This window comes from Arachis ipaensis, chromosome B2 (assembly GCF_059453495.1).
Source record: "Arachis ipaensis isolate K30076 ecotype BB chromosome B2, ASM5945349v1, whole genome shotgun sequence".
Taxonomy (NCBI): Eukaryota; Viridiplantae; Streptophyta; class Magnoliopsida; order Fabales; family Fabaceae; genus Arachis; species Arachis ipaensis.
In genome coordinates, this window is record NC_142437.1 from 3,606,391 (window position 1) to 3,631,708 (window position 25,318).

At 26.1% G+C, this 25,318-nt stretch overlaps 1 protein-coding gene across 1 annotated transcript; it reads right to left on the reverse strand.

The window, feature by feature from the left end:
• Positions 1-508: 508 nt before the first annotated feature.
• LOC107622944 (F-box/kelch-repeat protein At3g61590) lies at positions 509-3,393 on the reverse strand. The gene is made up of 2 exons (XM_016325028.3): positions 3,079-3,393; positions 509-1,942 (listed from the first exon to the last, which is right to left on the reverse strand). Exon 2 carries the CDS (start codon positions 1,924-1,926, stop codon positions 709-711), a length of 1,218 nt encoding a protein of 405 aa, XP_016180514.1. The 5' UTR covers positions 1,927-1,942; positions 3,079-3,393; the 3' UTR covers positions 509-708.
• Between the last annotated feature and the right edge of the window lie 21,925 nt (positions 3,394-25,318).

Here is a 25,318-nt window from a genome sequence, read left to right on the forward strand (position 1 = left end):
CAAAAAAACAGTTATTTTTCGCAATCTACGAAATGATTCTCGTATTAGATAAAATTGCGACGCTTTTCACAACCTAAAAAAAATGTGACCTATATTCGTATAATACACCTTGTGAGCCCAAATCCATATTTAAATTTTTGAGCCTACAAATTTATCTCTCACTACTAAAAATTATAAATATATTAGTTCTTTTCAAATAGTAAAATACAAATGTTATATTTAAATTTTGAGGAACAATTTTATTTTGCTCAAGGATATATTTTACCTTAGCACTTAATTTTCTACATATAAGACTCCAATTAGTTGTGGAAAGTGATAAAGATGCTTGAATCTAATTACAAATTCTTGAAGCAGTGCAAGACAGACAGTGTTAGGTTCTAAAGGACACTATATTTTGGTGTAGTTTTTAGTTTTAGTTTTAGCCTTAATCAAAGAAAATAAGAGCCATCTTCCAGTGAAGAAGTGATATTCTTGTTAGAGGAAAGTGCATAAACAGAGAGAACTAAAATGGTGTAAGAAATCTCTTGTATTTTTAAGATGCTGTAATAATATTCCAATATCCTGAATAACCAACTTGATCAGCAAGTACACTGTGTATGGATTGTTAAGAACACAGAAATCATATTAAGAGTAAAAATGGCAGAAAATCATAGACACAGAGAGTCAACAGCAGCTTGTGATTGTTGTATTGGAGAGAATCAGAGAAAGCTATGGAGAAATTTCAAGCCTAGGCTCAAAGCAAAAACCAGTGAAGAGCTGCAGCGGGAACCTCTTCAAAACAGGGCATTTCTGTGACCATTTCCATTGTTTGATGTTCATGTCGTATGTCAGAAGTGCTGGAGATCCATAACTTTGAATGTAGATTATATCGTCTGTTCCACTGCTCGCGAAAACATCATCCAACTCGCCGAAGCCTTGGAAGTATTTGTGGGGCATTCGAACAATCTCTTCCCACTTCTGATCATTTAGAACCCAGATTCCAATTCCTTTAATGATGTCGGGGCGATCTTGCTTACCGATCCCTCCCACCATTACAAGCTTCTCCTTCAGATTCATCAGACGGCCGCATGTTAGAGAGCAAGGAACCGGAATGAAGTTCCTTCTCAAGCTGCCTTGCGAAGATCGGTTGGAGATGTTATATGAGATAAGAGCATGACGACTGTCCGGTATGCCACCCCCAGTTGAGTAAACTAAAAAGTAAAGCACGCCATTGCATATCACACTCTCATCGCCACCTCTCCACCCCAGCAAAATCTCAGTTAAAGCCGTTGCCCAGGTCGCATTCTCTGAATTGTATAAATGAATCGAGATATCCCACATGAAAAAGTTATCCGGGACTTGCCTAGATTTTACGATTGCTACGGTATATTTGTGGGATTCCCGGTTGACAGACATTGCTAATGCACTGTAATCAGAAAAGGGAAAACCCGAAGGCTCCTGGAGCTTCCTGCATCTTTTAGTAATGGGGTTACACATGCACAATTCGCTTCTGCTTCCATTGTCCATGAAGCAAACTAAACCATGCGACGAAGCAATGAACCAGTTAGAATTGTCGATGCAGGGTAGTTCAATGTTGTACCATTTCCGAAGGATGGGATCATAAGCATAACCAGTTGGTTCATCAGAATTAGTGAACATGAAGTACCAAGGTTTCTGTGGTAGCACATGGGACAGGTTCCATAAAAACCTTCCGGAAGTGACGATCTCATACCATCTTTTGCACACAGAACCAGCTCTGAAAATGCTAGCAACCGGCAGATAGGCTAAGATCCGTTCCACCAATTCGTCCGGCAAAATACTGTCCACAGAAACAGCTGCTACTTCTTTGTCACCTTCCTCGCCAACTTCTGAAAATGAATCCCAGTCCTTAATCTCCCTTCGCGAGTCATCGTAGAAGTGACTGACCCATGATGTTTCTCCCGCCATAATTGCGAGTAAAGGCCTAAAAATGATTATATTTAACAGGTCTTAGTCAATTAAGCATCATAACACAAGATAATAAACAAATCCATGAAAAGTAGTTCTAGTTATACCAGATTCAAACCCCATGATCAGAAGCACAAAAAACAGAACAAAAAACTTCATGAATCAGATAAAAGACAATAAAGGCATAAACTTCAGATTTTACCAAAAAAACAAGACATGTATAGAAAAATCTCCTCTTTTCAACAATAAAGTTGCAACAATTGAAATTCTCAGATTCATCAACTAGCCAAACGAAAAATATAAAATTATTTGATGTTTAGAAACAAGCATTAGCAGTATGTTGCACAGCATATTAGTATCAACCACAAAATTCTTGTTGCATATACTAAATGGTTGAAAAACAAAAACCATATGAAACAACTTAGCAAAAAGGTGATATTTCCCACAAATTTTGATATGATATACAAAATCATTCTCAGCTAACCACAGAAATAACCAACACCAAAGGAACAAACAAAATCTACATGCTTTGATTTAGCTTAGAAATTTGATCATAAAATAGAACTAAGAAAGAATAAACCATAGGGGACTTTTATCAAACAGAAGAAAGTAACAAAATTACATTTGAACAAAAAAAGGTGAAAAAATAAAAAACTAAACTCTAAATGCCTAACAAAGAGAAAGAGCATTGCAAGTAGCTGATTCCTTGAGAGAAAATGGTGCTGAAAATCCAACATTTTAAGGAAAAAAAGAAAACAAAAACATCTTTTTTTGTTTTCTTAGTTCTGTATAAGAAACAGCATTTGAGGCAAACAATAACCTTCAGTTTCAAACCCTAAATAAGTTTCGCCATGATTCAAAGAACAAAAACAGTAGCAAGAGAAAAAAAATATATCAAACAGTTAAACAACCCATTAAAACAAACACGATCCTGAGGAGACTAATCATCAGAAGAAACAAAAACCATCAAACAACAAACTCCAGAAAACATATACAGATCAATGAACACAGAAAACACACACAAAATGAAAGCTTTTTACAAAAATATAAAAAAAATTGGGGAAAATCAAATAAGAAAAAAAGCTAACATTTTTGGGAATTCAAAAGATGAAGTCTCATTTGAGAGAGATAGCGAGAGAGAGATGAATCTACCTTTTCTTCCTGAGGCTCTTGAACCAGTGTTAGCTGATTCAGCTGGTTTTGCGGATTGTGCAGAAAAAACCAAGAGAGAGAAGAAGGAAATAAGGAATGGAAAAAGGGGAAATGAAAAAAAAAGAGTTTGTTAGTGAAAAAAAAAAATAGGGAATTGAGAGAGAGAGAAAGAGAGATTGAAGAAGAAAACTAAACAAAAACCATTGAATGGAGAAAGGAATGGGAAAATGGAAGAGCAACAAAATGGGTTGCTCTAGATTTGTTTGAGAACACACACACACACTCTCTCAATATAGAGAGAAAAGAGGGAAAGCCAAAAGGAGAAGCGTTTGTTTTGTTTTTCTTTTTCTTTTTTTTTATATATATTATTTTATTATTATTTGTAATAAGTAAATAAAATTTTGGATTAATCATTAATAAATGAGTAATGCTATATACAATAGAAAAAAATTTCAAGTATACTTAGAATACCAGGGTAGTGTTTTAGTTTAATCGTTAATTTCAATTAATATATATTATATATATTTTATAATTTACATCAACAGTTAAAATAATTAGAACACCAGTATTTTCGATGCACTTAAAATTCTTCGTATACAATATAGTAGGTAATATTATTATTTTTAGTCAGAATTTTATCAATAATAATTTATACTTATATTTATAAAAATTTTACACATAAAAATTATATAATTTATATTTATATTTTTTAAAATTTTGCACATATAAATTAATATAGTTTGTACTCATATATTTTTAAAATTTATACACATAAATTAATAAAATTTATTTATTAAAAATAATTTAATATTTATAATAATTAAATAATAATAAAAAATATTAAAAATTAATGTCACAAAAATTTCTCTTATATAGTTAGAATGATTTGAGTAATATTTTTTCACCTTCAAAACTTGAATTTGTGGATATTTTCTTTCTGAGTAACTTTATTATTTAGCTGAAATTATTGTCTTATGGTGTAATTTAGAAATTGTATTTAGGATAAAGTAATAATTTTGTTTGTAATTTTAAAATTAATTGTTAATTTTGTTTTAAACATTTGAAATATTATATTTTTTAAATATTTTATTTAATTTTATTTTTTTGTTAAAATTAAAACTTTTTAAATATTTTTTAATTTCTCTATTATTAAGAGAGTGATTTTGCTGCATTCTAACGGATAATGTCATTCTTTAATTGTATATTATTTTTAAATTATTCTCAATAAAAAATTTATAAAAATAAAATAAAATAAAATAATGAAGATAATCACTTTGCCTGTTATTATTTTTTTCTATTTTTTTTGTTACTTTCATTGCTAAATCATTAAACCACCAATCCACCATCAAGTCTATCATAATTGTGAATTTGTGATTGTTGTCACTACTTAGAAGAATGTACTAGAAAAAACTAGAAAAATTTAAAAGAAAAAAAAATACTAACTCAAGGTAGAAAACTAAAATATAACGAAATAAGATGTTTTAATTTTCAAATATTACTAACAAAATTTAGTTAAATTGTTAGAGATTAAAATAATATTGTATCTTTGTACTTATTATACTTAATAAACAAAATTCAAGTTCTCTTAAGGGTTAATAGTTCATATTTTTTTATTATTAATATCTTATTTCTATCACTAAAATTTTATCCAATAAAAAAAATAATAAATGTAACTATCATTTAATTAATATGATATGAATGGATGAATCTTCTTATTTTTTTCTTGAGAGTGTAAAATACTAAAATATGATCTTTATATGCTTGTTATTATTATTTATCACTATTATGAATATACAAGTGACTTAATAGGCGTTTAATTTATTTTCATATATATATATATATATATATTATGCGTTGTGAAAATTGATGTTATTGTATAAATTAAAAATTATTAGGGATGGGAAGTTATCATCAAATCTATAAAGTTACAAAAATAAAAAATAAAAATTGAGCAAAAAGCTAATTTTGCAAATTTAGGGTAGTTTTAGAATTAAAAATTAGACATCAAAGCGCAATCATTTCTTTGAATTCTCTTTATTAATATATTGGTATTGTTATTATTACTATTGATTAAACATTATTAACATTTGATACTTGATAGTTTGTCATATTATGGTGGATTAGTCATTTATTGCTAGATTTTTTTTCCTTCTAAGTAGTACTATTATATAATCATTTTTTTATACTATTAGTATTATTATGGTTGATTTTGATGTTGTTTTATGGGGATATTATTTTACTAATTAATAAGCACTATTATATTACTGGTTTGATACTGTTAGAATTATTATTGTTAGATTGTTGATGTTGATGTTGTTTTATGTGATATTTTAATTAATTAATAATGTGTTTCCATTAATTAACGTATTATTAATTATTTTGTTGTTGAAACGACAAAAACGACAGGGAATGAAGTGCGGCTTTGGCATTGGGATAGATGGAGAATGCTGCTTTCTATAATTCTATTAGATAAGCGCGTGTCATAAAATAGTTTAAACTTTAAATATATTTTTTCTTTTTTAATCTAAATTATTGCATTGTCCATGAAAAGTAGTTCAGATGACATTTGTCCCTCTTCTCTTCGACTGCATTTATAAACAAAAATATTATATTCAGAGATATTAAATTAGTGTATTTTATATTTATTTTAACAAAAAAAATAAAAAAATATTAATAAAAAATATAATTTATTTTTTATTTTTTTATTATTCTTGTTAATTTTTCATAATTATATTTTTTATTATTATATTTTTCGTCTCAAATTTTTTGAATAGAAAAAAATAAAAATAAATTAGATTTTTATAATTTATTTTAATTTATCACTAAACAAAATATAATAATACAAAATTTTGTGTCTCTGTTTTTTAGGCAGCGTTTGGTTTCAAAGACAGAGACACAAAGATATGGACACACTAAAACATGTTCTGTATTTATTTGTCAAGACACAAATCTTTGATAGACATATTAGTACACAAATATACACAAAATACATGTATTCAATGTACTTCCAAAATATTGAGATCCAATCAATTAGGCACAATTTTTTACTCTTTTATCCCTTATTAAATTTGAAAATAACATATTTATCATTAACCCTACTTTTTTCTCTCCCTCTTCGTCTCTATCCACCGATGACTGACCATTCTCCTTTCCCCCTCCTCCTTCCTTCCGCCGCCGCATCTCGTCGTCCAGATTCGCCGCCAGCGCTACATCTCCTCCTTCGTCCAGATTTGCGGCTGTCGCCTCTTCTCCCTATTCGCGATGTCCACTGCCACCTCTCCCTCTTCCTCTTTAAGTTTGTCATTGCAGCCTCTTTCTCTACCTTGGTTCTTCTCCTTTTACAGTTTTCTCTTCAGTTACCTTCTTTTCCCCTTTTTGTTTTTCTTTTGAAAATTAAAAATTCTTGTTGATTCTTGTAAAATATTTGCTGATTGATTTGTGGTGAATCGTGTGTGATAATGAATCTGTAGTGGTAGAGATGGTGGATGATAATGGTAGCAATGGTGGTTTTTTTTTTTTATAAGGATAATATTGACTTTTTTAAATTTTATTGTATCTTATTCAATGTTTACTAAATACAGTATATAGACATTAATAATTTCTGTCCATGTCTTTAATGTCTATGTCTCTGTGTTTCTGTCTTAAAAAAGACATAAACCAAACGCTGCCTTATGTCTTGTTCTCAGTGTCTTGTCTTGTCTTGTTTTTAGAAATAAACGCATCCTTATAGACTGCATTTAAGACAGATAGAGATTGAAAGACAAAAATTAAAATAAATTTCTATATTGTATATGGTATAAAGTATACAAGATCGAATTATATCTCATTATCTTATTTAGTTTAAGATAAAAGTAGAAACTAAAATATTTAAAGTTATTAAAGTATTTCTACTATAAAACCCTAACCCTCTCCCAGTAAATAGTAATGAGTCCGATCAACTTCCTTTCTCCTTTTTTCTTTGCTCGAAGTCTCGAACTGTGCATGCCTTCCAATCTCCCAGTCTGTGCAACCTCTGTCAAACCCGCCACCCACAGCACAACCCAAGCCTTACTAAAATTGTCAATCATCATCTCCTTACTCCTATTGACCCTTTCTTCTTTCCCTATCCCTTTATTCTCCCTCGCATGCTCTCTCTTTCTCTCTTTCAAGTTTAGTTTTGCGTCGTGTCTGTCGTCATTCTGCTTCTGTTTGGTCTGTGCTGCTGTATTTAGATTTGTCGTACTACCTCTATTTTCTGCTGTGCTTGCCGTTCTGCCTCAGTTCCAGTTTTGTGTCGCCTCAATCTCTTTCATTATTCTTTTTTTTTCTATTTTGATTTTGAAATTCTCTTATATTATGAGATTGTTGAATCTGATTTTAATATATATTGATGAAATTGTTGTTGTTTTTTGATATTATTGTTGTTGGTGGTGGTAAAATTTTGTAATGGCAGAGGTGTGAGGTGGGATGGGATGAGAAGTGGGGTGGGATTGGGGTAAGAAGTGAAGGCTTAGTAGTGAAAGGATTGTGAAGGGTAGATTTGAAATATAAAATTTTGAATGAGGACATTTGAAGAAAAAAAATTATTAAAATTTCAGTTTCCATCTCTACTTCTAAAATTTCAGTTTTATGTATCCTCATTTTTTTAGAAATATTTAAGGGACTAAAATTTTAGTTACCGTCTCTAACTATCAAACACAATATCCCAATTTCCACTCTCAATTCAATACTCCATATCAAATACTACCATAGAGATTTTAAGTATGTGTCACTTCTTATATAACAAAAACAAAAAAAAAACTAAATTATTAAACTTTAAATTTTAACTAATTGTCTAATTCATCTCTCGTTCAACTAATAAATTATTTTATATATAAAATAAAATTTCATTTTTCCGACATATATTCAAGTGAATAAGTAAGGTATTCACTTAATTATTCTAAGTTGTTTATTTCTCATTATATATACATCATCATCATAACAATTTGGGTTCAATTTTAAAAGTTTGTTTTAGTGGATAATTTAATATAGAGAAAGAGTGAGAGTTTTATGTCCAGATTAAAATGTATGTAAATATTACTAACCTACTTATGAACTTGTGTAAATTAACAAATCCACATATATAGTTGAACTAATTTGACTCGTCGAGTTAAGAGAGAGAGAGAGAGAGAGTGTGTTTAAAAACTAAAGGGAAAAAAAATTCAAGTATTTATATCCATTTACTAAGCTATTCCTGAACCCCGTTTCAAGTTTTCTATCAACTATATGCTAATAAAGCTTAAAATAAAGTAGTGATGTTCAATTCCTTTTTCTTTTTTCGCCTTAAACTTGTGGCAAGGGTGATTCTTATGCTGTTATTGGGCTCACTTCCAATCTTCCATTTAATCCACGGAATTAACTTGGATTAAATACTTTTAAAAAATATATACATATATATTCATATTCGTTTTAATTAGCCTTGGATCATAATTATGCCATCGTCTTAGAGAAAAACATATGAGCCTTGAAGGAATAAAATTAAGAAAATATAGCAAGCTTGTTTGTTATATATATAGAGGATCCTATGCTTTATATAAACAATGCCTAGAGTGTATAAATTTTTTAAAAGAAAAAGATACATAAATTTTTAATTTTTTAATTTGATGACACATAAATCTCTGACTAATTGAAAATACAAAAACGTTTTTCACACCTTAAAATATGAAATATTTAAGTCCCTCCATCTAAAATATATAAGGACAAATAGATCTTACGGAGGAACTTAGATGTCTCACTTCTTAAAAAGTGATGGACGCTTTTGTATTTTCAATTAGTCGAAAACTTATTTGTTTTCGAGATAAAAAAATCAAGAATTATTTTCTCAATTTTTTAAATTATTGTTCAACTTTTTAAAATAGTAATTAATATAGCTTCAAACTCAAACAAATTGGATTGGCAACAAACAAAACTATATTTAGTATTTACCATTAGAGTGCATCATGGAGCAACTTGTGAACCTTTTTTGCCCTAGGCCAAAAAAAGAGAAGAAAAGGAGAAAAATGTGATTAAATTAAAAAAGATGAAAAGTTATTACAAAGAAGAAGATGACTCCAAATTAAGCCATGTCAAGAATCAAATGCAAGACACACAAAGCCAAATCCCACCCCCTTATACATAGAGAAATGAGTCAATTACTCTTGTATTGTACATTATTTTTCATAAAAGTTGAGTCGAATTTATTATTCGATACAAATAGTATAATTCTTAGGTACTATTTGAAAGTTACTATTAAAACATATACAATAGTACAAAATTTATTTATTAACCAAGACACATACAAATATTTTTTTTTTAAAGTTATGTTTTGAAATGAAAATTATTCAATACAAATAACATAATTCTAAGGTACCATTTGAAAGTTATATTACTATTAAATCATAACAGTGCAAAATTTATTATATTTAATAACCAAATATTATTTGTCTCTTCAAAAAATAGGTATAATAATAATAACAATAAAGGTAAGATATTGAAAGTCTAAATATCTGTATTTATATTATAGAGACAAATAAAATTTTAAAAGATAAAGGATGCTTTTTATCCTAATATTTATGATTTTTTTTAAATATTCTTAGTGTTTAATTTAATTTAATTCAATTTTATCTCTAACATGTTGATAAAGAAATAAGAAATAAACAAGAAGATAAAGATTTAAACTGAATGAAAAGATACATTAAAATTAAAATAGAAATAAAAAAATAGATTGAAATTAAATAGAGAATCATTCTACTTTCTACCCAATTTTTTGACGCATTCTAAAAAGAACTCATCAACCTAACTTGCCAACGTCATAGTTGGGGAATTGAATTGAAGGGACTCCTCAACCTTCTACTCAATTCCCCGATGTAACAAGAGAGTGACTCCTCAACCTCAATTGTCCACATCATGGTTTCATCACAAAATCAAAAAGGAATTTTCAAACCTCTAAAAATTCTATGCTACGACTACAATAGCTAAGGAGGTATTTATAACCTCTTATTAGATTAAAACAAATAAAAACCCTAAAGCCCATAAACGTAAGGCCCAATCTAGTAATTAAATAAATAAAATTAAAATATATTAAATTAAAATATTCTAAAAATATAAACTAATAAAATTAAAATATATTAAATTAAAATATTCTAAAAATATAAACTAATATCACGAATATTTGAAGCACGTATCACATGTTTTATTTTTGAATATTAACTCGCTCCATCTAATATGTTAAGAGCAAAAATAAAAATATTCAAGAATAATTTTAATATAAATAAAAAATATTAGAAATAAATTAAAGAATAAAAAAATATTAAAAATAAAATTAAACATTAAAATATTTTAAAAAATTACAAACAATAAAGATAAAAAAAAATACTTTCCCTTATTAAAAGGAAACTAAGTTATATTTATGCATAGTAGTGACTCTTAGGCACAAGGAAAGGGGTAGCATGTGTGGATATGCACAGTTAAAGCATGGAATGGTGAGGAAAAAAAAAGCTAAGTGAAGTGTTTGTAGTGGCAAGACCACTATATATATACATAAATCCATGCATATCACAAGGCTCTATCTTTTTCCAGCCACCTTGCGCACTAGTCACTTCTAAATAGTTTATTGAAAATTTTGCTACCTCTCCCTCCATTATATCATCATTCATCCACTTTTCAACCTTGTTATTGATTATTTATTTGTGGTATTCAACTTGTCATTGATTTTGTCTTGTTATGTGTGTTGACAAATACAATTTGTTTGGAGGCCAAAACCCATGTATCATATGCTGTTTCAGTCTATTTGTTTGATGAGACTTCAACCTAACTTTAATCGGCTAATTTTTTTTGTTATAGAAGTAGGAGTGGTGATATATCTTAATATTGTAATTTTTGGTATTTTTTTAAAATTGTGAAAAGTACACAAATCGGAGGGTCCGATTTCATTACACACAGAGAGAGGTATAAATCGGACCCAAGGTTTTCTGAAATCGGACTCAAGATTTTCTGAAATCGAATCCAGGATTTTCTGCCAGTACACAAATCGGACCCAATGTTTTCTGCCAGTACACAAATCGGACCCAGGATTTTCAGTACCTCTAATCGGACGGTCCGATTTCTCTTGGACAACCATCATACGCCAGTGAATCACCATACACCCCCACAATTCAGGTATATACCATTCCTTTTATCATATTAAAAATAAAAAGTTCAACTTTAATCATCCAAAACATAAATAATAACCAAATCATTCTATTTCTTTTAGTAATTAATATTTGTAGGATTTAGCTTTTCTGTATCCTAATACAAGTTAAGATTGCTAATAATAAAAAATTTTAAATATTTTATTTTAATAAATGTATAAAAATTTAAATTTTGTATCTTTTTTATAAAGACTTTTTTAATTTGTAATTTTATCATGTGTTTTAAAAATATATATTAACTAAATTTATATTTTTATTAAATTCTTTTTTCTAAAAGAAGTTGCTAACAAGTGTTATATGCAAGGTAGAGAAAATCAATAATTTTTATAAAATAAAAAAAGTAAATTAAACACGTAAAATATTAAAATTATAATAATATTTAAATCACAAAATTGTTTGATTTTTAATAAAATATTATAGAATCAATTAACTCTATTAAAATTATAATATCAAAATATTTTAAAAGAAGTATAGAGATTTTATTTACTATAATTCTGTGCTCTTAAGGACACTTAGTTGAGAATACAAAAATATAAAATAAAAATGAATTTAACATTATTTATTACAGAAACATTAAAATTTTATCTTTTCTATGAAATTTTTTCCAGTTTTGTATTTTTGATGGTATTAGCAAAAATCGATTAAAAAAACTTTTACAATATTATGCCAAATAGAATCTTGGATGTTGCACATTATTCTAGAAAAACTAATTAAGCCATTAATCATTCTAACAATTGTACAATATATGATATATGTGTAAGGATTCAGCTAATTTGCTCTTTATTTAGAGGCACATATTGAAGTTTTAAATTAAAATTGTTTATTAAAAATATAAACAATTTTAATTTTTAATATTTTTATATTTATTAAAAAAAACTTTAAAATTTCATTAATTATAATTTTATTACGGAAATGTATCATCTCAATTGTTAAAAAAAAATTGAGAGTATAAAGTGTGATTTTTAACTCTTTATTATTTTTTTTCTCATATTTATTTTTTATTCCACTTATAAAATTAATAATGAGAGATCACACTTTACTCCCTCAATTGTCACTTAAAATACATATTTAACTAAACGCTACGTGTATAACTAGTAGCATGCAAAGTAGAAAGAATGATCATAATAAATAGCTGTAAAATTATATTTAATATTCTAGATAGTATGAGAGATGTTCATTTTGTAACTTAATAGCCCATTGTATACATTGTACAAATAGTCTATTGTCTCTCTAGCGGGATCCAAATATTTAATATATTTACCAACAAAATTTATTTTAGGGCAACAATTAAATTCTATGATGCACGGACACTGACACGGATACGGGACACGACACGACACGAGACACGCCGACACATGAATTTTAAAATCTTACATGACACGGGGACACGTATATATATAAATTATAAAGTATTTTTAGATAAATTATAATGATATTTTGATATTTTATTGATATTAAAATATAAATTAAAATTTTTAATTATTTTTAATGTCTTATTTTAATTATATCAAGTATTTAAAATATTTTTTGTTTTAATAAATAATAATATATATTATATCTAAATTTATTTTAAGAATATATGTTAAGAATAAGACTGGACACGCGGATACGTGATGGTATTTAGGTGTGTCCAGGCGTGTCCGAAGAAGAATTTTTTATTTTTTATAAAACACGGTTGGACACAGCAGACGCGTGTCAGACGAGTGTCGTGTCCGAAATGTGTACGACACGCGGATACGATAACTAAGCGAAGTGTTCGTGCTTCATAGATTAAATCTATATAGACTTAAAAACAATTTTTTTAATTTTATTTTTTCGTAACATTGTTCTCATCATTTCTTCTAAAATTCTCACCAGCCTTATTAAATCTTCTTTTCTTTAACTGCTTTGCATCCTGGAAACTAATAACATTGGTTTCTGCAAAAGGTGACATGCGATGCAACAAATCGAAGTGAAAGAACATACAAGAGCATAGGAATCTTGCTTGGGGATTTTTATTATCATGAAAACTTGATTTACTAAGTTGACTTTATTATTTTTAAATATTTTTTTTCCACAAAAAAGCTAAAATGCATCTTATTGAAAAATGGTGTTAGTGGAAGTGAAAAGTCAGAAGAAAAAAAAAAGAGAGAGAGACAGTTCAATAATACTGTTCTATATAGCTTAAAGGGTAACCCTTAGCTTATAATAATGCTGCCATCACAACATGGATTCATGCAGAGTTAATACTTATGATGGATATTATTCTCCTTTATTTTATAGAAACCAAGCCTTAGCTTAGAATTCACTCATGACCATCTGAAAATTAAAGAGGAATGCCAGGGGTTAGTAACTTTTGTGATTTATAGTCATTAAATAACTATTAATGATAATTTTAATGGTATGAAATTAGTGTGAGATTTCATCCAATGACTCACTTTTTTTGCTGATTACATGCTGACCAAAATTTAACAAAATTGTTGGTTCCTAGATTTTTCCATCTGAAAAATATTAGGGGCAAGCCAAAAAAGTATACATAATAAAAAAATAATATCAATATTAAAAACTAATTAATGGGGTTCCAATTAGTAAAGTTCTCATTAGCAAATATTATTATTGATTTAATTATTTTATTAGTTCTTATAATTTTATTAAGTTTTTATATTTTTTTAATTGGATTCCTACATACTATTTTTAATTTTGTAATTAAGTCATTTTTAGTATAAAAAATATTAGAATTAATTGAATATTTTTTCGTAAATTGAAGATATACATAATTAAAGACCTAATTAGATCTTTGGTCACATATTTTTTGAGAGAAATATTTCGTTAATTTTAACATTTTGATAGAAAATGACTTAATTACAAAATTAAAAATAAGATTTAATTGAAAAAATATATATGGACTTGATTGAAAATTTGATGAAATTATAGAGATCAATAGAGTAATTAAACCATTACTATTTGTTTTATATTGTAAAACCAATTAAACTCGACATATTATGAAAAATAAATATCAAATGAAAAAAAAAAACATATTTTTATGATTTTTAAACATCTTATTAATAGAATAATTTTGTAAGATGTTATCATTAAAGAATTTTCTAAAATAAATATATTTATCGAGCATGATCAAGGTCAAATATTTTACATTTATTTTTAAAAGTCAACAGCACACATAGGAGGAGGTAAAAGGCAAAATCTAATCTAACTTCAAAGATTTGTTGATAATAAATAGTTAAAAGACAAGCAGAGAAGTTTAATTTAGAGCTCTAGAACATAATAAGAACTAAAATCATAAATGGTTACAATTCCCTTTAAACAATCAAAATTGTGTAAATTTCATAAATATTTATTTGATAAAAAAAATAGACATAAGTCTTAAATCCTCTAAACCCTATATAATATATGGTGGTACAACCCATCTTCTTTAAATAAAGAAAATCGTTCAAAATTTATAAGAGAGTGAGTGTATATATATATATATATATATATATATATACCTTAACTACTTAACCTGTTTTATAACTTCAACTAACGAAAAATGTTTCTCATCACAATAACTTTTTTTGGTTTTTTACGATATCTCCCGACTTAGTAGGTTAATGACTAATCAGTCGTAGATCAGAATTTTATTGAAGAATTTGTCGCTCGTTAATAAATTGCTGCATATACATACATAAGACGAAATTTAAATTTCCGACACTTATCTAAATAGACTAATAAATTAACCACACTAAACCAATCCAACTTAGTTATCATCGCAATAACTTTATTTTAATTAAATTGGGAGATATATTAAATTTGATGATATGGCTAGGGTTGGTTGGGGGATACATATCATGAAAGGCTAGGTCCAATGGCAGTTAGTGTAACTGTGGGGACTAATGAACTTGCTCCACATATCGCAATCCACATGATTCTTTAGAACATGTACTGCATTTTCTTTTATGGGCCCTTTTTTAGAGACACTTTTGGCTACCATTTATATACCAACTTCTCAGTGCATTGTGACAAATTTCAAGGGGGGCATGATGTATGTGGGGCTACTATATATTATATAATTATATATACATTCATATATCTTCATTTCTATATATATGTTATTTTAATAACTAATTGTTTATTTTCTTGAAATTTATTTATTTAATGTCATATATATTCAGTTGAAAGCCTTAGCTAAAAGTATATATATATATATAAGAAAGAAAACATGCATCACATATTCTCTGATCTCCAAGTGTTATTGTATTTTGAATACTATATATTTATATAGTGGACAATTAATAATATGGCTAGCTAATTAAATTTATTGTTATGGGTTAACTTTATTTCATTTATTATTATTATATGACTCTATCATTGGCATGTTGTAGACCCACTCTAAATTGTTAAAATATTAGGTTATATTATATATGTAAATGCATGTCACGTAGTAAGTCGTATCTGGTTTAATTTTAGGTATGAAAGAGAGTGTTAAGAGTTTAGAATATCAACAATGCTAGCAAGAGGGTAACAGCTAAAAACTAACTAAATATTTTGGGTCAATCTAAAATTTTTACGTGGATGATGTTTATGTTAGGTATTAGAATATTTTTTCTACTAAGTATCAGAATGTTTCTTTTTTATAATAAATAAATATTCTTTTATATATTTTATAAATTTTTTTATATACTAAGAATCGGGATTGTTGAAAGTTCCGTGATCCCTGCCCTTATTTCTCCAACGTATCATTTAGAATTTTAATTTGGGGTGAGAAGCAATTAATATCAAATATTATAAATTAAAAATAAATAAAATTAATTAAATATAATTATAAATTAATTAAATTGTTTACTTTTTTGTTGATCACCTCTTGTTTCATATACTTTTTCTTAGAATATATATCCAATGTATAAAAGAAAAGAAAATCATATAATAATCTAGATGACGACCATGAAACCGTTGCTATAAGTCTGTAATTAATTGTTACCTGAATTTTTTCAAGTGACAACATAACCTTAACTTATTATTAGTATTTTAATATGTCAAACAAAGAAAATGATGTATTCTATATGATGATCATGAATCCCAAGAATAAAAAACGGATATAGTTTAAATCAATTATGTTATATGTAATACGTGTATACTAAAAATCACTTATTCGTATAAAATACAAGTTATAATATGAAAAATATATAAGATAACACACAGATAAATATATAATAATTAATTTGACGAATAATTTTTTATTTTTAATAAACAAAAAACTCTTTAAAAAACCAAAAAATACAACAAAAATTGGCTTGCATATTGTTTTTTAATTTTCAATAAATCAGAAAACTCTAAGAAAGCTAAAAAAGACGAGAGAAAAAGGATAGCCCATACCTTGCATATGTAATTACTTTTAGGAAAAAGTCTAAGAGCCATTAATTTTTGTGTTTTATGGTCAGCACTTAACCATCAAAATAAAAGTGAGTGATTTTTTATCATTAGATGTAATCTCACACCATTAAAAACATTATTAATGACTAATTAATAATTACAAAATACCAAAATTACTGACCCCTAGCATTTCTCTTACTTTTAAGCTTTAAAAAAAAAAGATTAGCGTCATTATTCTTCTTGTATGGCTATATTATTATATAATGTGTAGTGTAGGAATTTTGGTTGGGATTGATCGAAGGTAGTTTCAATTGGTGAGAGTGAAGTTGTTAGAGTAACGAGGCTGCATTGCATGGCTGGCAAAATCCAAAAAGTGCATGAATTGAAGTCATCAAAGGATTTTGCATTGGTTAGATGATTTTTGAAAGTGACAAGACAATAGTTAATTGTTGTATGGGCTCCATAATTATTACTATTATACTAATTGATTAAAGTAAGTTCCTCTTTATTTTCACCACTGTGTTCCAATAAATGGATGGACAAGTATTTGCAGCAAATTAATTAATTGCTTTCTGACCTCATGCTTACAATTGATTAATTTCTCACACCAGTACCGCCACCCCTATTATTATTATTGAATAAATTATAAAAAAAAACTTAAATTATTTTATTATTGACAAAAATACTATTAAATTTTGTTACGAATAAAAATACACTTAAATTATTTAAAAATATGACAAAATACACATTTGTAATAAGACGTGTTTTACGTTAGCGAAAAACAATAATGTGGTAAATAGAATTTTTGTTATGACAAGTAAGAATCTGACATAGACAAGTGAGTCGCGTGATTCGCGTCACGTTTATTCGTTAGTGAAGCTGATTTCTGATAATATATAAATATTTTGAGTGTATTTTTTGTGGTTTACCCTATTATTATTATTATTATTATTATTATATTGTTTAAGAAATTTAAGGTAAAAAAAAGTATTTAAAAAACTGAAATTTCAGTTATTTAATTAATATTTAATTTGTTCACTTTTAATTTCTCATCAAATCTCTAAAGAATATATTCAAATTAAATCTAGATAGGTTAGTCAAGTAACCAAAAAAAAAAAAAAAAGCTAGAGGGATTGAATTTCAACTAAAATAAATAATTTTTAGAATTGAAGAACATAATTCATCAAAAGCATTATTTATATCTTTGATTTCTTAAATTTCTTAATGATCCGTCCACAACAAGTAGTCAGCCTAACATCTAAGGCATAAAGTATTACTAGTTGATTTTATTGTTATAATTCGGTTATAATATATAAATCAATCAATTATTGATAAATTTAAGTTGTACAATTAAAAACTAAATAGGTGAAAACATAATGAAATAGCGTTATTATAAAAGACAAGAAAGAAAATAAAGTTAAATTTTTTAAGTCCAAATATATCAACAAAATACATACTAACTGGAATGTCGAAATACTTTTTACAAATACGTACACTACTTTAAAAATAAAAAATCGAAATGACAACCAATCACATGTAAACAAACTAGTTATAACTCAACATATCTCTAGAACACTAGAATACTTAGTATCCAATTAATATTCAATAGTTTTGGCTGCGTTTATTTATAGAGACATGACATTAAGACATTAATACTGAGACATAAAATCATATTTGATAGAGGAAACGTGAACAAAAACAGTATGTTCAGAGATACTAAATTAGTGTATTTTGTGTCAATCTTGACAGGAAGGACATGGAGACCCTAACAAGAGACACAACTTATTTTTTATTTTTTTTTTATTATTTTTGTTAATTTTTTATTATTATATTTTTCATCTCAAATTTTTTGAATGAAAAAAATAAGAATAAATTAAATGTTTATAATTTGTTCTAATTTATCACCAAACATAATACAAAAACACAAAATTTTGTGTTTCTATCTCTCAGTGTCTTATCCTATCCTATTCTCAGTATCTTATTCTGTCCTATTCTTAAAAACAAACGCAAGCTTATAGTTGTGCATCACAATTTTATTGGTTTTCATTAAAAAATAAATAAATAAATAAAACTGAAGGTTTAAAAATTAAATGTAGAAGGAGAGTTGTATGTAATGATTCATTGTGAGAAGATGAAATAAATACGAAAATATTTCGGACACAATAAAAAATAATCCAAATCAGTTTAAAATTATCTTATTTTATATTTATTAATTATATTTTTGAAATAAATACATAATATTAAATGTAACCAGTATATAATTTTAAATGTTATATATAAAAAATTATAAATATTAAATTAAATAAGATAATTTTAGGTTATTATTTTTTTAGTATTACTGAAATAAATATTACTATAATAATCTAAATTGTATAACTCATGTATATATATAACTTTATAAAAGAATATTTATTATCAAAGTGATGAATAATAATTCAGCAGCCAAACACATATAATATAAAGAGATGGCATGAATAAATAAATGCTTTTAGATTTGAGGATCAACATTATTGAATTTTGTGGGCCATTATAAACCATGGACAAATCCATTGAAATGATGATGGTGCTTTTGCAAGAAAATATTGTTTGGTTTACATGGTTTTGCTTCCCCCACCCCATCCCAGTTTTCTGCCTGCAGATTCATCTGATCCTGTTGCATTTCTATTATTAGTTATGAGTTACAACCCTCTTCTTTTATACCAATTACTCCATGTGCTAAGAAAATAAAAAACACAAAAATAAATTTAATAAATAATCACACTTGCATTTATTGTATATATAGTGAAGACTTAAAATTTTATATGAAAATTTAGGTGCAATTAATTTCATGTGAAGTTAATAATTGAGAATCGTTCGATAATAATTTAATCAAATTTATTAAATCATTTTATATATATTTCCCAATTTTTAATTTTACATGAAATTAATTACACCTAAATTTTCGTCAAAAATTTTAGGATTAAATTTATAAATATAGTTTGTGGTGGACACGAATATTGTGCCATTATATATAGTTGACTAATCTCTATCGCACTTTTAATATAGTATGCAAGTACTAAGAGTCTCAATAATTAACAAATGGGGTCTCGGGGTTAAATGATAGATTTTATTTATAAACTATTAAAATAATATTTAAAAATTTATATTTTTAACAAAATATTTTTGTAAGATACAAATAATGAATAAGCTAAGATTTTGAAAGATATATTAGTTTAAACTTTTTAAAAAATAGTTTCTTTATATGGTATCAAAATTTCTATGATTAAAATATGTAGAATTTTTTATTTTTATAGAACTTCATAAGAAAAAGAATTTAGTATAAAATAAAAAAAATTATGCAAAAATTAACGAAAACTCAAAAGATGTTCTTGTGTAAATGGCGAGTTAAAGATAAAACTATTTATGTGTCACTTTTTATAAGTTTAAACTTTTGAAAGAAATGATCTTATCATAAGATTACGACAAAAATAACAATTTTTTTTTTCTTTTATACTTAATAAACAAATTTTGTATTAACAAATTAACTTGTGTATTTGATTATATTCAATTTTTATTGTAGAAAGATTTGGATAAATATTTAGAAGATATAATAAAAAATTGGAACAAATTTACTCACTAGATCTCTTAGCATAAAATGATCAAATTTTAATGATAAAAATATCTCATTTTTATAATTTTATTTGTAAAAAATTGTCTTAAAATCTAATTTCTAGAGTCTTTTTTAAAAATATATATCTAATATCTAATTATTTTTCTCATTTTTTAAATTTTAAAATTATTTGTTATTCATATTTTTGAAGTCTTTTTATCCAGTAATAATATAAATTTTAGAATACTATTATTATTTTTTTAATTTTAATTAAATATGATATTTTAATTTAAACTTGTGAAGACATTTTAAACACCTTTATATGTTGAGAGTATAAGAGTAAGAGATACTCTATACTTTGATTTTAGTAGATGGACCAAACAAACCTAATGTTGATTTTATATTTTTTTTTCTATTTTTAATAATAAAAAAAAGAGTTGAATTGCATGGCTAGCATGATCCAACCGAACATGGTGGGAGCAAGATTGATTGCACAACAACAAAAATGGTTGATGTTATAAAATTATAACTTCTTGGATGCATCTTTGTTTGGTTACAAAATGTCTTTGTGGGATTGGTGTGTGAGTTCCATTATTTATTATTGTGACTTATAAATAATCATACTTTTTTTTCTTCTAAAAAAATATATATTACTATATTAGTGAAAATTCAGGTGCAGTCGACTTCACATGAAATTAATAGCTGAGAGCGAGCCGTTAGATGAAAATTTAGTCAAATCATCTAACGACTCTGAGTTATCAATTTTACGTGAAGTCAACTGCACCTGAATTTCTAACTACTATATTTGGATTCATATCAAAAGCATATCGGAAAATATTCAGTTTTGATTGGAAATAAGATCATGAAAGGGACACATTAATGAATTGATATATATAGATACATATAATATAAGGTGCTGGATATGAATAAATTAAAAGATATTTTAGTGCATTGGACTGCCAATTTCTATTTTTTAATACTTCAACATTAGTGGATCCGTTGCATGTAATTATTTAAACAATTAGAGTAGTCTTTCTAGAGAACAATGCTTATATATAAAAATAAACCATAGGATTTGGCCTAAATATTAAAATCTGTTTATTTAGTATATACTACATGAGGCTATAGTTGGTTAATATAAAAGTACAAATATAGTATAGTTCTTCAAACACTAGGTTTTTGAGTTTTTAACTAAATTTGAAGTGAGATTTAACTTTGAAAAACTAACTATAAACTATAAATAAATTGCTTAAATAAATCAGCAATTAACATTGATTAACTACATGTATATAAATTTATTCTTTAGTTTGACTTAAATCAAGATATTATTATTTCATTGCTACAACAATAAACCGCTAACTTATGCAACCAAAACCGCCTCTAAATAACTGTCACAATTTGCCAGATGTGTTGTAGAGTTTATAAGGCTTAAAATAAATTAAAAGAAAAAACCATCCATGCTACTTTTTAGCTAATTAAAATTTGATATATACTCTTTGCTTTATTTTAACTTTAGTTATCAAACACATATACACGCAATTAAATTTATTATTGAAATGGCAATAAAACCTTTTTTTTAGTAGAGATAATTAATTATTTATCAAGAAATTATGAACTGAAATAGCAGTAGTGGTTTTCTTTATTTAAATTCAACAAATTTTAAATAATATTAGGGGAATTTGAGGATAAAAAAAATAATTAATTAAAAAAAAATTCACATACAATTATTTTTTTATAAAATTACTTATAAAAAATTGTTAAATAATTTAATATATTTAACTAAATTATTATTATCTAATAATTCTCAACTAACAGTTTTACGTAACAATAAGGTGCGTTTGTTTATGAGAACAGGATAGGACAAGACATTGAGAACAGAACAGAACAAGACACTGATGGACAGAAACACAAATTTTTGTGTTCTTGTATTCTGTTTGTTGATAAACTAAAACAAATTATGAAAATCTAATTTAATCTCATTTTTTTCATTAAAAAATTTGAGATAAAAAATATAATAATAAAAAAATATAATTATAAAAAATTAACAAAAATAATAAAAAAAGAATGAAAAATAAGTTGTGTTCCTTGTTAGTGTCTCCGTGTTCTTCCTATCAGGATAGACATAAAATACATTAATTCAGTGTCTCTAGACATACTGTCTCTGTCCATATCTCTTCTGTTAAACATGATTTTGCGTTTCTATATCCATATTTTAGTGTCTTATTTCTATAAATAAACGCAACCTAATTGCTTGTGGATTTTCATCTTAATTTAATTTAATTTGTTTCACACGAGGTGAAAGGTAAGGTTGATTATTATTGTTGTTGAAACCGAAGGAGTGGCAGAGTGGCAACTAAGGAAGGTTCAGAATTCAGATTTCAGAATTCAGAAGCATTCACGTCAGCCGGAAGAGTGGGGTGGTTTCCACCATTGCGCCGATGCGTCAGACACAATAATTTCTATCTTCAAATCACCATTCATATTCAATCAATTTTTTATTTTTTGTATAATTGAATGTCTATATATTATATTAAATTCTAGACACAAAAATATTTAATAAAATTTATAAATATTAAGTGGTAAATTTCAAATTATTCTTTAGAGTTTTGAAGATGAATCAATAAATTTAAATCGCATCAATTCGATCGATGCAATATTAAAATATTAAACAAATATTTTAGAATTATTATGTTTTTTAAAGATAAAAATCAATCACTATTATAAAATATATATTAAAATACAACATAAATTTAAAATTTATTAAACTGTGTATATAATTTAATGGGTAAAGTATATTTTTTGTCCTTGAAGTTTAACAAAAGTTTTAAAAATACCTATACATTTTATTTTGTTTCAATTTTGTTTTAAAAGTTTTCGATTTGTATCAAATATAACGGCTAATTTTTCAAAAAATTTAAACCCAATTTAACAATGATTTCATTTCAACACAAACAAATCAAGCATAATTTTCATAAATTATTGTTAGATTGGTCTTAAATATTTTAAAACTTTAGCCATCAAGGGTATATTTGATGCAAATCGAAAATTTTTGAGACAAAATTGAAACAAAATAAAACTTAAGAATATTTTTAAAACTTTTACTAAGTTTCAGGAATAAAAAATATACTTTAATATGTAAATATATAATAATTAATTTAGTGATTGATTTTTGATGTATATATAATATTTCATTCATAAAATTATTGAAACTAACATGATAATGAAATTTAGAGAAAAATTGAGGTCAGATATAACTTATTTTCCATTCAATTAAATCAAACTAATGATACATTTAATGATAATTATTATTTTTAGTTAATGTGATGAGGCTCTGAGAGCTAACAGTAATTGTCTCCTATGGAAAACCATTTGTCCTAGGGTTTCTATTCTCCCTCTTTTTTAGATCACTTAACTTTGTAACTTTTCCAAAAACCACTAATCCACTATAATACAAATTAATTCTAAATTAAAAAATTAGAATTAAAAATTTAAAAACTAATTTAAATATTCATTTAACAATATTTAATTAGTTGCATGGTGAAAACTCAGGTGTAGTAAATTTTATGTAAAATTTATAGTTGAGAGCCGTTAAATAAAAATTTAATCAAATAAATTAAAATATTTAACGACTCTCAACTATCAACTTCACGTAAAGTTAACTGCACCTGAGTTTTCATCTAGTTAGATTGGTCCCATGATAAAACGAGAACAGGGTACGTAGAAACCCATGCCTGCGCTGCATGCACACGTGTCATGTTCTGATTGGCCACATAACTTGAATTTTGTTTTTTAGATTTTGTGGGTTTTCATCATCACTTGCTTCAATCAAATCAAAAATCAAATCATGACTACATGGTGCTATGTGTTCATATCATTTACCTTACCAGCTTCAAGTTACCTCTATCAATCCATGCAACTCCATCCACTCTCTCTTCTCAATCATGTCATTCTCAACATGCATCTCATAATTTCATCTCATCATCTATATAATCATATTCATATTATTATTATTAGCAGAGATTTATTGGAAGTTGATCATTTTATGAGTATATTAATACCTGAATTTTTTTTAAAATACTTCGAATTCTTCTATCGTAATAAATAATTTTTGGATAATTTAAAAATAAAATTTAATTTTAATACACAGACAATATAATGTGTAATTATATCTGTTTTTTTGAATGACTATTTATACGATTAATGTAAATGTAGTTATTTTTATTGATGTAGTGGTACTTAATTACACTGTTAGTGCATCAAATTAAATTTAAATTCATAAAAGTATTATTTAAAAAAGATTTTAATAAAAAAATTCGAATGAAATGCTATTAAATGAAGTAGTGCACCAAAATTGAAATACTGATTCTTAGTCAATTTGTATTTTTTTTAAAATGAGTAGTAATAATGTAACAAAATTCACATGGAAAAGATTATTTTCAAATAATATACTTTAGTTTCAAGTTTTAAAGAGTGTTTGGTAAATAAAAGAATTTTACCTAATTAAAAAAGGTTTTGAATTTCAATAATATATAGATATTCTTACAACTCTTCAAACTTGAAACATCTCTTGCCATTTTTGGTGCAGTTTTCATGGTTCAATGTCTCCCTGATTTCCATATTATTTTGTCGTTGCCTTTTCCTTTGGATTTGTATTTTGATTTTGATTTTGATTTTGTCTATTCACAACTTTTACCTATGCAAATAAACAGTTACTATTCCCCATAAATTTTGCACATTCCCCCTTGTACACCAAAAATAGGTTTTTTCTTTTCTTCTTTGAAATTTCATTATTACACCCCCAAATCTAAGCGCATATATATATATATTTGCTTTCTCCATGAATCACTCCATACCATGCATGCTTCTTGTAATTCGCATCAAGATTTTTTAAAATAAAAAATTAGTAAAATAATAAAATGAGAAGTTAATTATATATATATATATATATATATATATATATATATATATATTATATCTCTAATTTTAAGGCTAAAATGTGTCACATGTCATTTTCTCATTGTAATTGAAATCAAATATTTCCCTCCAAAATTAAAGAATTCTCCCTTCTTCTCTCTTTCTTTCTCTATCTCTTTCCCTCCAAAATTAAAGAACTCTATCTCTT